Consider the following 16,718-nt stretch of genomic DNA (forward strand, 5'->3'; position numbering starts at 1 on the left):
GCCTCCACTCCAACTCAGTTGGTTAACCATGTTCTCAATTTGTAACCATTTTCCCACTTCAGAGGTCCCTAAAAAATCCAATCTCAAATAGTCCACCCAACTCCAAACCCCTATATAGCTCCTTTTATAACTTTGCTCTCACAGAGAGGGCATGGACCCTGGAAGAAATTTGATTTGAAGTAAAACTTCAGTTCTGAAGCCAAACTTCCTGCTATTAATCAGGTTAAGACTATTTCACCCTTGTAGGCAACAAACATACCAAAACCAAATTTTTAGATCTGTTTATTTTGTTCCAAACCCCTTGAGGATTTAAATGTCCCATGTCTCAAGCTCAGAAATTTTGTTCGTTCTCCTAGATTTAACTGTGGTGCATAAGAGGCTACCATCCTACTCTAAGCATTAATACTGTGCTGCTTTGACAATCAACATTCTCTCCAAAAGCACACAAGCTCACGCATACACATCCACATGTGTGGAAGAAATAAATTGACACCCCACCATGTTATATGACTCCTGAATGAGTGGATTTGGGACCTGGAGAGAAGTGGATGGCAGCCTGATTCTTAAGAATTTTCCATGCCATGAGCAACAAAGGAGACCCTGCAGAACTGCTCTCCAGTGACTTGGTGGGAGTGTGGCAGGGAGGAATAGAAGCAGGGGCATTGTTGCTCCAGTATTTCCAGTGGTCTCTCCTGGGTGTTACAGGGCTCCTAGGTCCCAGCTTCTGCTGTTCCACTGCTGTTGGAACTGATAGAACAGTAACTAGGCCCCTTCTAGGCCACTTCCCTACCCTCAGAACCAAGAACTAGTGGGTCTTCCTTTGGGGAGTTGGTAAGAGCTGGACTGGGACCAGCGGAGGGGGCTCAAGGCTTTGGCCTTGAATAAAACCATCAGAGGCCAGCCATGCCCCAGCTGCCTGTTTGTAACGGAAAAACTCATGGGTGGAGACCATTGTCTTCTTTGGAGCCCTTCAGGGCAACCTCATCCTCCTGGCCCTGGGATGACCCTGGCCTAGGGGTGGCAAGTTACTGTTGGCTCCAAGTGACAGCCAGGAATGCCTGGAAAAAAGATGATGAAAGGGTGGGTGACAGAAACACAATAGACAAAGGCCCAGAGAGGGGGAAGAAGAGACACAAAGAAGCAGAGTGAGGAGAAAGGCTGAGTTCCTAATGAGGTGAGCTGTGCTGCTGAACACAGCTTGGCAGTACCCTCTGCCCTTAGCTGGGGCACTGGGAATGCTCTTCAGTAAGACTGTTGCCCAAAGCCTGGGCTTAGGGAAACATCTGGCACCTACTTCAGAGGGATGAAGGAGGTCTAGAGTCTATTTTTCATGGCCCCTTTAATGCCCGCTAAGCAGAGTGGCTTAGGATGCTTAGCATAGGAAACACATAGGGTGGTAAAGGCTAAAATGGCTTCCCCTTCCTAAGGGATATTGTCCAACCCTATGTGCAGCTTCTGCCTGTACCTTTTTGGGATCCAGGCTAGGAATGTTTATTTGTTTGTTTATCTTTGTTTTTTTCCTGAAACAGTCCCTTTCCTAGGCTGGCCCAGGTGGAAATAGTAACCTGTGATGAAAACTGAGAGATGGAGAAGTTAATATTTCACCATGTCAATAGCCACTGTCCCTACCCCACCATGCCAGCTCACTGTCATAAGTCTTCCTCTGCCTGCTGAGATGAAAGGGGTTTCTTCACATTTTGAAGGTGGATACAAGAATGGGGAGCTGGGCAGGCCTCCAGGTTAATGTATTGCCCTGGAAAATCTGTAAAAATAAGTGAATGGAACATAAAACTATGTGGTGTTTAAGGCCCCTTCCCTATATGATATTCTATTCTTCCAGTCTGTGATTATATCAGCTTGAGCCAAAAAGTGAGACATGGCTCAGCCTGAGATGAGTGGGATTGATGGTAGTGTTGGGGATGGACTGGACCAAAGTGAGGTTGATTGGCCCAAGCTCCGGGTCCCTCCTTTCTTCAAGCACCCATATGTGACAGTTATAAAAAGGAATAGAGGGGGAAGAGAATGGACAGGAGGCAGTAGAGGAAAAAAAGAAGGAAGAGAAGAGGGGAGCAGACTGTTAACCAACTGTATGGAGGTACTACCTGTATACAGCTCTTGAGAAGCCACAAGCCTCAGAAACTGAAGCTAAACAAGGCTCCTTGTCTCATTTTGCCTCCCTACCCGCTCCAGTGGCTCCCAAAGATGTATGGCAATGAACTCCTCAGCAAACAGAGGCTTGAGTCTCCTCTACTAAGCTCCTGGGGACACAGTAGCACCTTTGGCAGTTGATTTCAGTGGGTGACTAACAAGCTGGGGCCAGGAGGTCCCATCCTCCTCTTTTCCTAGGGGTTAGAAAGTATATGGAGAGGTTCCAAAGGCCAGGGGTGATCCCAAGCTTTCCCATATCCCGGAAGAAGGGCCCTGGTAAGTTTAAAGGCATTCATGGGGAGAATTTGGTTAATGAGTTTGGAACACCTGGAGCTTTGGCTCCAAGGGGATGGTCAGGTGGCTGAAATGCTGTGTGCACAGGTTTGGGAACAAGCGTGCTGGTGGCAAAAGTGTAAATGCTGAGCAGGGTGGGAGTGAAGGGAAAGGGCTTGGGGAGGAGCACACAATGGCAAGAAAAGAGGCATTAGATTGGTTCTTCAGGGGTGGGGGAGCCTGGCAGTAGTTCCCCATTGGGGTCTGGGTCAGGGGTCAACATCTTATCCTTGCTGGAATCCCTCTGCTCTTTCTTGAACATCCTTTGATGCATCAGAGGGACGAAGAAGAGGATTACAGCCCCAATGATGGGGGGTACACCAGCAAAGTAGAAGGCCACGTGGTAGTCCCCAAAACAGTTGCGGAGGAGGCCTGAAACAAGAGAAAGTCAAGCTCAGGTTTGCCCTACTGCCCAAAGGTGTTCTCTGCTTCTTCTACAGGGTCATCACAGTGCATATCCAGAGAATCTTAATCTATATTGCCTTGACTCAGAAGCTCCCTCATCTTCAAAGACAGGTAGCTCCTCCCTGAGGTACTGGGACTATAGGCTCTTGAGGTGAATGTTCATTATGAAAGAAGCTCCTAAAGCTTCTCTTAAAGTTTCTCCATCTGTGACTTTCATTGAGCTACAGCTAAGTTCTAGTCACTCCTAGGTATAGAGCTTGGAGAAAACCTAGTTTAAAAGAACTCCACAGAAGATGGCCAATCCTTGTCTTGGTTCACAGCAATATTCCCTATCCCCCTACCTCCCCAACAAATTGTTCTTTTGAGACAATTCCACTGAGTTTCTATGTGTCTTTTCTCTCATGTGTCTTTTGTCTGAAGATCCATTTGCCCTAGGAGGAGGTTGTACTCATACATCTTCCTTCCAGTTATAGACATGGTTGGCTTCTCTGAGTTCCTCCAAGCTGCCAATACCATGGATATGTTTGGCATGAGATGCAAGGCCTTCCCTGCTCACCTCCGGAAACTAATATGAGGTAACTTATAGTACCTCTGAACCCAGAAACAGTGTCCAGGAAAGGCAAGAAGACCCTAGGCCTTTTGTTTACTTTGGAATTAAGAAAAATGGAAAAATACGTAGATTCTTGGGCACTGTTGGGATTGGAGGCTGGATAGAGGCTTCCCTCTCCCAGTGGGTAATGTGGCTGTTGTCCAAGAGCCTAAATGAAAGCTTTTACCACTGTTACACAGTGCCCTTACAACACCTTATGCATAATTGGTGTTCAAAGAGTATTTTTTAAAATAGCCCATTTGACCAGCCTAGGAGAGGCTACCTCATGAATTAAAGTGTGTAATAAATCTTAGAATGAAAACATAGTTCTCTTTTCATTGGTTTTATGTTCCCTGGGGTACCAATAATGCCTTTCTAAGAGAATGGAAGGAAAAACTATGAGTGCTGAAAGATAGCAAACCAACACTTTTCCTGCTGCCTGTTGAAGGTGAGCCTCACTGGCTCAACCCTGGGGTGTTACCTTAAACAAACCTCTTCTACAGGCTCAGTTCAGAAGCCAGCAGAGGAGGAGGAGGAGGAGGATGTCTCTAGGTTTCAATAAAACCAGGGCCAACTTTCTCTTCTCTTCCTACCCAACTACCTTGCAAATAATCACATGCCTGTGGAGAAAGCAAGAGGATACTGGATCAACAGAAGGCCAAACTCATTTTTCTCTCCACCCCCCTGGAAGGAGTCATGCTATCTACAATAAAACACTGAAACAGATATATAGTCATGGAAAATCCATCCCTCAGAATGGATCCATGCATGTATACTATGTTTAATCTCTTCTACCAGTAATGATAAACGGGTTTCATACACTCTGACAAGGCCGTTTAAACAGAGAATAAAGAGCCGGGCTCGGTGGCTCAGCCTGTAATCCTGTGCCTTTGGGAGGCTAAGGTGAGTGGATTGCCTGAGCCCGTGGGTTCAAGACCCGCCTGGGCAACTTGGCGAGACCTCATCTCTACAATAAATAAAAAACTAGCCAGGCGTGGTAGCGCGTGCCTGTAGTTCCAGCTACTTGGAAGGCTGAGGTGGAAGAATTGCCGAAGCCCAGCAGGTCGAGACTGCGGTGGCTGGGAGCAGCCACTACACTCCAGTCTGGGCAACAGAGTGAGACTCCAACTCAAAAAAACAAATAAATAAATAAAAATAAACAGAGAATAAAGAAAAAGGGGGCCTCAAGCAGAGATGCTTAGAAGAGCTAGTACCCAGTTTCCGGAAAACAGGACTCCACTATTCATGCTTTCCCTGAAATATCAGCCTCACCTGCAATGGGGGGCCCAGCAATCATTGGCAGGGCCATCATGCCCAAGAGGTAGCCAATGGCCTGTGAGGCCTGCATTGGGCCAACCAGCTCAAATGCGATGGGGGCCATGATTGTGATGAAGAAGCCATCGCAGAGGCCTAGGAAAAGGCAGACGACGATGAGGCCCCCAAAGTCTCGGCACAGAGGAATCATCATGGACATCAGGCCCAGGAGCAGGAAGGAGAGGACCTAGAGGAACAAGGGCCTGAATCATGTGCTGGCCAGCCAAGACCACATAGCAAATCACATATCCTTTCTTAGGTCTTCAATTCTACCATCTATAAAATGGGGTGGGGGTGGGGGTAGTGTCAACAAGGAGAGCAGCTGGACTAAATAGTTACTCAGGCCCCTTTTAAGTCCTGCACCAAAGAACTCAAAGTTTTTAGGAGAGCCCCAGCTTAACTGTGATTTGGCCTTTACTAAAAAAGAGGGGCAAGACTTAGCCTCTGGCCTCAAAACGTTTTTCTTTGCACTGGACCCTGAGATAAAGGAAACTGCTGTTTCTGCTTTCTGAGCCTGTGTTTGGCTTACCTAGAGATGAGGGTCTGGGATCAGGCTATACTGGTGTTTTTGTATTCAAGTAAAGTATGGAAAGAAGGAGAGGGAGAAGTAAGGATGGCTTGCATAATGATTAGATGGGGCCGGAATGTAAGGTACAGCCTCCTGAAATGGGGAAGGAGCTAGTGCCCATTTTTGTGGGGAGCTGACCCTAGAAAATAATTTGGCATGAAGGAGATCACAAGGAGGCACACTCAGGTTGCTATGCTTTAGGACTGTGGTCCTCAACATTTTTGGTACCAGGAACCAGTTTTGTGGAAGACAGCTTTTCCACAGGGGGTGGGCGGGTGGATGTGCAGTCAAATTTCACTGCTAATGTTAATCTGTATTTGTAGCTGCTACCCAGCACTAGCATCACCACTGTGGCTCTACCTCAGATCACCGACATTAGATTCTCATAAGGAGTGCACAACCCAGATGTTTCACATGCGCAGTTCACAGTAGGGTTTGCACTTCTGAGAATCTAAGCTGCTGCTCATCTGACAGAAGATGGAGCTCAGGTGGTAATGCAAGTGATAGGGAGTGGCTGTAAATACAGATAAAGCTTCACTCGCTTGCCCACCGCTCACCTCCTACTGTGAGCCAGTTCCTAGCGGACCACAGACTGGTTCTGTGGCCCAAGGGTTGGGGACCCCTGCTTTAGGACATAGTCCACACTGCCCATTTCAGAAAACTCAAGGCACATGGCTCTGAAGGCCTCTGGGCTTGGCTGAACACCCTGAGAAGGCAACAAAGGGGCCTTTCAGGGGAACCAAGTCACTAGGAGGGTATATAGTGAACTCAAAGCCACCGCAAGAGCACTGACTAGCCACTGGACTTTCTTTGGACTGAGCAAAATAACTCCAAAACAAAGAAACTGTCTTTCCAGAGGCTGGTTTTTCCCTAAGCAGAGAGAAGAGCCACTGCAATAAGGTCATTTGCAATTAGTGTCGGTGAGCCAGACCCGGGCTTCAGGAAAAGAAAGGACCACCCCCCACCACCACTCTCACCCTACCATTGCCAATCCCCTGCAGTTGACAGAGCCACGTCAGAGCCAGGTCGTCCCAGGGCCAGGGCCAAGACCTGATCTATTTACATAGGCTTTAACGGACACAAGGATTTTCCAATAGTTCATACAGGCAGGTCAACTTGCCCAGGAACACATGGAAGGAGTAGGAGTCAAGGCTGTATCATGCCCTAAAGATTTTCTGTGTTATTGCTGGTAATGGGTTTGTTATATTGATGGGTAGACTTTTGGAGAGTATAATGCCATCTGAGGAATGTCATCTGAGGACATCTCTTTGTTAGGGGACCTCTGAACTTTGCCCAGGCAGGTTTGAAGTAGCTAGGCAGAAGCTAGGAGTAAGAAGCCAGATATCCCAGCTTTTCCTCTAGACGATTCACACATAACTATGAGATAAAACCAGACACACCTATCAACCAAGCCCATAATGGCAATTAAGAGTTAATACCATGATATACAAAGGACCCCATTAACTAACTTCGGTCAGCTCTAATTGCTACCTATTGTATCTAGCTGTCTCTTAACATCCTCCATGAGACCTTGCCAAGGTTCAGAAGTTAAAAAATCCTTCTTGGAAATGAGAATCAGGCCTCAAGAACTGGCCCAAAGTAAGGCTGTCCTGCAGGTTGTCACTATTTCCTTTTCAACAGAATGCCCAGGGGTCCAGTGGATGGCTCTTCAGAACCTGAAGCTGTGTACACTTCTTTCCTCCCCAGGCCTGCACTCCTGCATGTGACCCAAGGAGAAAAGGAGGCAAATTCCTGTGGTGGAGTATCTTGAGAAATTCAAGAAAGAAGTTCATCTATTGTCTTGTGCTCTTAGCCTGAGCCACTCAATTTGTAAAATGAGGGATTTGGACTATGAGTTGGGGAAGATATGTTTCAGCTATAATGTTCAAAGATTATTTAATATTATTCCAAGTGATAAAACTAGGTCAAGTAAGAGTAAGAAAAAGGGGCAGGAGCAGTGGGTAAGTGGGAGAAGTGGTCAGCAGATGTGTGTAAGCCTATCTCAGCCTCTAACTAGCTAATGCCTCCCCCTCCCTTGGAACTCCTGCTACATAATAGAAAGCAAAAGAGGCTTGTACTCTACCTCTCTCCTAGGGATTGTGGTGAGAATCACATGAATTATATGGTTATGCAGATGCCAGATTACCCTGATTTCCAGAACCCTTTGGCATCTTGGAGCTGCTAATACTAGCAGGGAAGACCCACAGGGGTAGCATGTGGGAGAGGCTGGGAAAGTCACCTGTACTCCTATGCAAAAAGCCACCCAGAGAAAGCACTTGCTGATATTTGCACAGGAATTCAAAATTCCTTAACTGGTTTGTCTTGATCACAAGATTATCTCTTGGTTTGACCTTGGTCAAAGCACTTTTCATCTCTGAGACTTGACTCTGCCATTCATCACTTAGGGCAAAGTGGAATATGAGAAGAGTGCTGTATAGGAGTTGAGCCCTGCTACTATTGTCTGTATGAGCCTTTCCCTCAGTTTCTCCATCAATGTAATGAGAGGTTGGACTGGATGGACTATAAGGGTAACCCTTGCTTTTCTGACACAGCAGATTCACCAGTTCTTGCAAACTAATACAGAGTCAAACACAGCAAGAAAAATTAATCGTATTTTCATCCAAGACATCTGAAGGTATTTAGAAAAGCACTTGGTACCATCAAAGACAGAGAAATCCCTGCTGTGAGTATACTTCAGGGCCCCTTAGAAGTACTTTTAGGGCTTTTCTAGGAGGTAAGTGAGTCAGAACTATCTTCCTGATAGTTTATTTGTGACTACTTGTTTTCTGGGCTGCCTTTGCCCCTTCTTAGGGTTCTGCACTTGGAACAAAAAGCCCAGCCGCAGGAGCAGAATGCATGAGCCAGATTGGAGAGGCAATACTGCTGTCAGGTAGACAAAGACCAACAACCTGAGCAGTAGTCTGTATTCAGTAATTTGTATGCCAATATTGGCAGGGAAGACCAGAGACAAGTTTATGCAAAAAGTGGCCTCTGGAACATCCATATGGCTACTGTCCACAATATGAGGAAATTCTGTCACTGTCAGAAGAATTAAAACCTTTTTTTAACTTCCCAAAGCCTGGTTTCACCTATATATTTCTTTTGATTCTCACTTGTGAGGTGAGATAGGAAAGGCAAGAATTATTCCCATTGTACAAATGAGTAAAGAGGTTTAGCAAGGGAAAGTGAAGTCTGGCCTTTTCTGGCACTTTGTTTTCATTGAGAGGATGACATTTGAGAACCAATGCCTGGTGCCAAGTACCTCTGGAAGTATAAATGTAAGTAGCTCTGGAAATATAAGGTGATAGACCTGGGCCTGGGCCTAGAGGAGAGATACACTGGGGCACAGACTGCTACAGATGCTCAAGACCCTCCAAGAGGCTGGGCATGATGGCTCATTCCTGTAATCCCAGAACCTTGGGAGGCTGAGGTGGGAGGATTGCCTGAGCCCAGGAGTTCAAGATCAGCCTGGGCCACATAGCGAAGCTTTGTCTCTTCAAAAGATTTTTAAAAAATTAATCGAGGCCGGGCTCGGTGGTTCAGCCTCTAATCCCAGCACTTTGGAAGGCCAAGGCAAGTGGATTGCCTGAGTCCGAGGGTTTGAGACCAGCCCAAGCAATTTGGCAAGACTTCGTCTCTACAATAAAATACAAAATAGCCAGTTGTGGTAGCGTGCGTCTGTAGTTCCAGCTACTCGGAAGGCTGAGGCGGAAGGATCGCCGGATCCCAGTAAGTTGACGGTGGGTGGCCGTGAACGTGCATGCCACTGCACTCCAGCCTGGACCAAGGAGTGAGACTCCGACTCAAAAAAATAAATAAATAAATCGGACATGATGGCACACGCCTGTAGTCCCAGGTACTCAGGAAGCTGAGGTGGAGGGATTGCCTGAGCCCAGAAGGTCAAGGCTGCGGTGAGCTGTGATCCTGCTACTGCACTCCAGGCTGGGCGACAGAATGAGATGCTGACTCAAAAGAAAAGAAAAAAAAAAAGACCCTCCAAGAGAATGTAAGGTAGCAACAAGATCAGTCCTTACTTGGGACAGCATCTAACTCCTAGCCTCCGTATATTCCTTTCAGATGGAGAGATATTATTAATAAAAAGTTCTTTTGCAAGTATTCTAAGAGGTTCCATATACACTGCTCTCACTGTGTCCTCACTCCATCTTAGTAAAAGAAGCAGAACAAGGATTGTTGTCTGTCTGTAAGCAGGGGAAACACAGGCTCAGAGAATTTGATTGATTTTCCTATGTTGCAAAACAAACTGGTCAGAACTGGGTCTATATTCCAAAGGCTGGGGATAACCTAGCATTTGTGATAGGCTGTTCCTCTCCACAGTAAACAGGCAGTCACACTTACCTGCAAGTAGATCTTCTTAAGTCCAGGAATGGAGTCACTGATATGGCCTGACACAAGACGCCCAAGGCCTGAGGTAGCCCCGATACACACCAAGAGCACCCAGGTCTCCTTGATTTCCAAGAACTCTTCTTCCACATACTTCATCTGAAAAGCATAGCACCAGGACCCCCAGAACAGAAGGAGGAAGAGGAGCTGACTGGTTAACTGTTGGCATATTCAGAATCCTCTATTGCTTCCTTTCCTGGACCAGGATAAGCGCTTCCTCCCCTGTAGTCCCCTTCCCTGTTTCTCTAACTCCAGGAAAAGCTCTCTGGCTTCTTCTAATAGACTAAAGTCTGCATATTCCTTGGCTCTTTGGATTCTGGACTTCTAAGCAATAGCTGAGGAGGGTGAATATCTCCAAGCCCCTTCTAAGCCCTGGCAGGACAGAAAAAAAACCCCTAAATAACAGAAAATCCAAGGGTTCCTCTACAGCCTCCCCATTTCCTGACCTCAAACTGACAGCCTGGGGTAACATCAGGTCACCAGGGCAAAAGGATCCACCAACTTCCAGGCAACTTTTCCAAAGCATATTTTAGAAAACATGAGGTCTGTGAAGGATAACAGCTGATTACAACTAACAGTTTTGTGGCCATATAAGTTTGGTGGGTGCTGACTTAAAGCTGAATGGGTTTCTTTCCCATTTAGGATTTTGTAGTGCCTTTAAGATATTACTACACATCATGAAGCTATCACTACACATTATGAAGCTAGAACTTTGGAAAAGTTGCAGTCTATCTACATTTTTACTTTGAGAGAAGCCACAATTCATAGGCTTCCTGCTAAGGAACTCCCCCCATTTCCCACTGAGGTCCTCCCTCAATCTATGCTTTTCCCCGTCTCTGAATCTCTCCAACTGCTGTTTTGTCTCTTTGTATAGGTCCCAGTTCTGTCCTTTCAATATCCCCCCACCCCTGACTCTAAGCAAGTTGAGGGCAGCATTTTGAAGCCAGGTGGGGTAGGCCCACACTGGTATTCCTCACCAGGTGTACATAGGGAACAAAGTAGCCAAGGGCAGCAGCAGCAATCCCGAAGACCCAGATGCGGTAGGTGCGTTGGCGGAACACTCGCATGTTGAAGTACTTCCTGAGCTGAGCCAGAAAGCGCTGGTGCAGGGTGCGGACACCTCTCTTGCTTGGGGTGTCCTGGGAGCTGGGCAGGAGGGGCCGGTAGGTGAGTGAAAGCAGCATAAGAACAAATATGAAGGTACTCAGCACCTGAAAAGTTTGAGCCAGCTTGATTTTATCCCCCAGCATTTTGATGAGGAAGGGGAATGACATGGAGAAGATGCTACTCCCAGCAGACACCACACCATTGGCTAGACCCAGGCGGCGTTGGAAGTAGTGGCCCAAGATGACGAGGGATGGCTGAAAGGCGAAGGAACAGCCACAACCAAAGAGAATTCCATAGGTGAAGTAGCGCAGGCTTAGGGAGCTGTGGGAGAGACACCAAGAGTTGTCCTCAGCAGTCTGGCCAGCAATCTACCTGCCCTCCCCTGTCAGCCTCCTGAAACCTCCATCCTTCCACCCTTAACCCGCAGCCCCACTTGCCACTGACCTTCAGAGCAGACAAGAAACAGGGCATTCTGATCCCCATGTTGCAGACAGGGATGCAGAGGCTAAGAGAGGTAAAGTAATTTGCCCAAGGTAACAAACATAACTGGGAATCAGCAAAGCTTGGACTTGAATCCAGGTCTGTGTGATTCTAGCATGAATCATAGCACTCCATCAAAGAGGACTGTTCAAAAGAAAGCCAGAACCAGCGTATGCAAAGCCTGGATGAGGGCTACAGGGAGTAAGTCAGTGCCTTAGAGAGAACCTTACTGCTCACCTAGATACCATGGATAGGCTGGTGGCTAAAGTTTTATCCCAAGCAACAACAAAGGCCTGCAAGAAGTCAAGATCCTGGAAGGTTGAAACCCTCCCTAGTGTCTTCAGTGTCTTCCTCTATGCTCAAGGGCCCTTAATATTTCAGAGAATGGATGATGAACTCGTAGGAGACACTCCCTTCCTAACTCGGCCCAAAGTCTAGATGTCCCGAGGCCCTTTACACTAGGCCCTGGATGATCTCCATGGGGATCATAAGGTAAGGAGTCACTTTAACTTCCAGAGTTCTGCCTCTGTTGCTAGATGTGGTATGGATTTGTTCTCCAGAGTAGCTTGGCTTCTTGACAGGAAGTAGAACCTCAAAGAAGTTGTGTGCCTGGCCAAATAAGACAGGTTCTGGATTAAAACCATTAGGCCCTGCTGTGGCCATAAACCTCTGTAACAGAAGGTAAAGCGTCAGAAGGGGAAAGGCCATAGGAAGATCAGCTTGGCCAGCCATAAGCCCCCAGACAATATTGGCACAATCTAGTGAAGAATTTTGTTTTCTTTTTGATGCCTCCATATATTTTGCAACAGTTCTTATCTGACCACTTAATTACCTAATACTCTTCATGGTCAGGCCATTCCTCCCTAGAGATAGACTCAGTCCTCATACTAAAGGACTGGGCCTATGCTGCAGAGGCTACCATCCATGATTCCAAAATAGCTATCATCATTGTTGCTTTCCATCTGCTTGTATTCACTGGATATGAGCAAGGACTTTGTATTCAACAGGGTTGTCTCCATTTGGAACATATAGTAAAGCCAGCTGCTCCTCTTCTGTCAGGTTCCTTTGGACCTGGTCCCATTAGATTCTAGGTACCCTATGAGATTGACCTAGGCTGGGAGCCTTGTCTAAGGGCCCTTTTCTTAGACTTTCAGGGAAGGGTCTGGTGGGGGCAAAACATGGGATTTGGTTGATAGGTCTATTTCTAGTTGGGCCCGGGGCAGGAGGCCCCTGAGTTGGAATTTCCAAAGCCCAACCAGTCCTGCCTGTACTCTGCACCATTCCACATCATCCAAAGGAACTCAGAGCTCTGACTGAGACAACAGGAAGGATGACTTGGAGCTCTAGCGACAAGAAGAACCATTTTTCCACTGGATATGAAGCCATCCAGAAAGTTTCTTGGCTCTGACAAAACAGAGGGGATAGGGGAGGAGATAAGGTCTAGAGAATAGAGCGCCTACTCCAATGTGCCTAAAGAAGCAAGAGGAAGAAAACACATCTGAGCTCCCTTCCCTCCTGTAACTGTGTTCATGTGGATTGTGAGGGAAATGGGATCCGTATGTTACTAATTTGTTTACACTTTGCTCTACTTGGCCTTAAAAAACAGACCTCTGCTGTACAGTTCTGAGACTGGAGCCACTTCTGGGGCCTAGCTCCTTCCCACAAGAAACCAGGCACCAGCTTGCTGGGGGCAAGTGAGGCTGACCACCAGAGAGGTCCTGGAAAGGTTTGGAGTTGCTGCTCTGGGAGGGCTGAGCAGGTTCCAGGCAGGACATGATTTTTCTCTCCTCTGTCCCAGTTGGATAGGATGAAGTCAAGAAACAATTGTAGGCTAAATCTAAGCTCTGCTGAGGGATGGGCTAGGCAGAAGGAAATGCTCAAGTCATAAAGAAAGCTGGCTCACCCTCACAGGGCCCAGTTGAAGCAGAACACAATTATCATTCTCTACTGTGAGTGGAACCTTAGGCCTAGAGAGCCATAGCTCTTCTCTGGGGAGTCAAACTCAGAAAGCAAGTCCCTGACAAGTTAGCTCTGCTCTCATCCCAGACATGTCACTGTAACCATATCTGTGTTTCCAGGCTAGCATTCTTCTACATCAGGCAGATTGGAAGTAGAAGGTACCATAACTTTCAAAGTGTCTTTGGCAGGAAGTCAATGGAATTCTTTTGGAATTCCATATTCCTCAGGCTGTGGTTATAAGGTCTTTATTCTCCCTTCCCTTACACACTTGCTTCTGCAGAGCTGGCAGAAAAGAAAATAGAAAATGAACTTGTAGCCTGCTTCTCACCTGGCATGCTTCTCACCTGGCACTAGCAAGTTCTGTCAGTGGGACCAGGATTTGCTTTTAGCCTAGATCTAGCTAGATAGCTAGATTCTAGGTCTGTATCTCAGTGAGAGGGCTTCTAAACATCCTCCTTGTGACCAACGTGAATCTTTATCTATCTCAGATCATCCATATGTCACCAGCCAGAGATACATGGAAAAAAACCAGAAATGCTAAACATCTATAGGCTCAGCTGACCTCTTTTTCTGCATAAGATTACTTTAGGAATCCTGGAATGCTAGGTATTCATATATATGGACTCACTCAAGAAGCTCATTTTTGAAAGGTAGGGCAAGGTCATGAGATGTGTGACACAATGAAGGGGAATTAAATAGCAGAGCTAGAAAAGACCTAGAAATGCTATCTGGCCTAATTCATTTATGTTACAGATACAGAAATTGAGGCTCAAAGAGGAGAATGGTACTCATTAATTGTTCCATAGCCATTAGTGTCCAAAACTGGACTTAGGCCCACCCTTATGAATGATCAGGTTTAGGTTCCTTCCACCGCTTTGGAACTCTTAGGTCCTTTCTGGGTTATTCCCTACCAATGTGTCCTGGAGACCCTACCTAAATGAGTCCCATTGGATTATGAATCCTGGAAGCAGGGTCTTTGAGTGCCCAACATGGCCATGGCCATAAGGGATTCTGCAATGAGAAGAATTTCACTAGCTGAAGGCCTTAGGGAAATGTCCAGCAACCCCTAGCCTTACCTGGTGAAGGAGCTGGTATGGAGGCCAATGAAAGCAACTGCAGCCCCTGCGGTTGCTGTGATTCGGCAGCCCAAACGGTCAGTGAATATACTCACAATGGGAGAGCAGAAGAAGATCATACCCATCGCAAGGGCTCCTACCCATGCTGCAGAGAAAAGAAGTACAAAGATGCTTTAGCTTAATGTAGTGCCTGGTGGTGGTGCTGCTGGTATTTCATTTCTTCTCTGGCATTTCAGAGGAATCATTGCATTGGTCTTCAGTGACAGTTTGCTAGTTTTTGATGGTCAGAAAGGTGTGCAGGCAGATAGTAGATATAAAACAAGGGATTCTAGCATTGGAATCAGATTTGGACTAGCCCTTCCCAGGATGCTGAGCCAAATCTATAGCCTTAGGTACTGAGACACTTAGTTTCAGGGCAAGGAGCACCGGGGTCAACCTTTCAGGAGCTAAGGTCAGGCTTGTCTCAGTCACTGAAACAACTCCATGGAGATGCTAAGATTAAAAAGCAGGAAAGGTCACAGACAAAAGCCTCCTGGAATTGTATAAGGATACAGGGGAGGATCAGGGGCCACCCAAAGATTTCTAAGAACAATGTACAAGGCAGTCATGTAACCCTCATGCTAAAATCTTTCACCAGAGCCCATATTTGGCAAATCCCTGATTCTAAATTCAAGAAGAATTTATCCTGTTTTCAGAGGCTCCTAGGTGTTTGTAACAATCCTCATTAGAGGAGGTAATTTGCCCTTTTAGATTCTTCCAGCTCATTTCCCCTTGCTCAGCCCTCAGAAGGAAAGCCCAAACTTTTTTCATCTGAAGGCTGTTATCAAGTTCTATCTTGAGCCTCTCTTTTCTAGGCTAAATAATCTTAGTTCCCTTAACTTTTCCTCCTAGCTTTAGTTTCTAACTCTACTTTCAGAGCTCCCCTCTGAATATGTTCCAACTCTTCATCATCATCATCAATAAGCACTCATTGAGTGTCACCTGAGCAGAATACTGGGCCAGGTTCTAGTTCTTTTCAATTGTAGGGCCCCAAGTGGGCCACAGGAGTACAGTCTTAGTTAGGTCAGCTAGCCCATCACCTGTGTTTCTTACCTCAGTGTCAAATGGATTGCTCAGATCCCCACTGGGAATCTTCACTTTGCTGGAGATCCATACTGAACTCACTCCTGGCTCAAAAAGTACTAGCTTGGCATAGCAGGAAATCTAAATTTTTATCACAATTTCACCTCTTACCTTGCAATTTTACCTCTTTTTTTTTAAGATGTGGGGTACAATTCAGGGTTAGGTATACAAACATTGATTATGCAGGTACTCTTTTTGATGAGGTGTGTTCCTCCCTCCCCTTGCAGTTACCCTCAACTGTCAATTCCACCCCCTCTCCCCTGGCAGTTTCCCATTACTGCCAATCCCTTTCTTATAGTATCACAATCATTGTTCAAGGTCCGCTTATGAGTGAGAACATATGGTACTCTGTTCTTTGCTTCTGTGATAGATCACTGAGTAAGATCGACTCTAAATCCATCCAAGTTACTGCGAAGTCCATATGTCTGTCCTTCTTTATGACTGCATAATATTCCATTGTGGATATGTACCAATTTTTTTTTATCCAGTCCAGCTTTGATGGGCAGCATGGTTGGTTCCATGTTTTTGCTATTGTGAATAGAGTTGCAACAAACACACATATGCAGGTGTCTTTTTTGTAGAATGATTTGAGTTCCTCCTGGTATATTCCCAATAGGGGAATTGCTGGGTCATATGGAAGGTCACTTTCTAGTTCTTTCAGAAATCGCCACACTGTCTTCCAAAGAGGTTACGCTAGTTTGCATTCCCACCAGCAATGTAGAAGCGTTCCTTTTTCTCCACATCCTTGCCAGCATCTGTTGCTGATTGTTTTATTAATGATGGCCATTCTTACTAGGGTTAGGTGGTATGTCAGCGTGGTTTTGATTTGCATTTCTCTAACGATGAGTGAGGTTGAGCACTTTTTCATGTGTCTGTTGGCTGCCCGTATATCTTCTGTTGAGAAGTGTCTATTCATGTCTCTTGTCCACTTTTTAATGGGGCTGTTTTTTTTCCTTTCGACATGTTTGAGTTCCTTGTAGATCCTAGATGTTAGGCCTACAGTTGGCAAATATTTTTTCCCATTCTGTGGGCTGTCTCCCTACTCTCTTGATGGTTTCTTTTGCTTTGCAGAAGCTCATTAGTTTGATGTGGTCCCACTTGTCTATCTTATTTCTTATGGTATGGGCACTTAGGGTTCTGATCAGGAATTGGTTGCCAGTTCCAATTTCCCTAAGGGTGTCTCCTGCATTTTCTGCAGATTCTTATATTTTGAAGT

The 16,718-nt window shown here is 46.1% G+C and overlaps 1 protein-coding gene across 1 annotated transcript in view; it reads right to left on the bottom strand.

Annotated features, from left to right (window-relative positions):
- Positions 1–265: 265 nt before the first annotated feature.
- Positions 266–16,718, bottom strand: part of SLC16A2 (solute carrier family 16 member 2) — a 98,059-nt gene continuing 81,606 nt past the window's right edge. The window contains exons 2-6 of the mRNA XM_008048574.1: positions 14,381–14,525; positions 10,736–11,186; positions 9,714–9,857; positions 4,748–4,976; positions 266–2,853 (exon numbers count right to left, since the gene is read on the bottom strand). Of these exons, the coding sequence (XP_008046765.1) occupies positions 2,633–2,853; positions 4,748–4,976; positions 9,714–9,857; positions 10,736–11,186; positions 14,381–14,525 (1,190 nt within the window). The 3' untranslated portion in view covers positions 266–2,632. The remainder of the gene's footprint in view (positions 2,854–4,747; positions 4,977–9,713; positions 9,858–10,735; positions 11,187–14,380; positions 14,526–16,718) is intronic.

The sequence above is a fragment of the Carlito syrichta genome, unplaced genomic scaffold (genome assembly GCF_000164805.1).
Source record: "Carlito syrichta isolate Samal-C Ts95f unplaced genomic scaffold, Tarsius_syrichta-2.0.1 Scaffold126410, whole genome shotgun sequence".
NCBI lineage: Eukaryota > Metazoa > Chordata > Mammalia > Primates > Tarsiidae > Carlito > Carlito syrichta.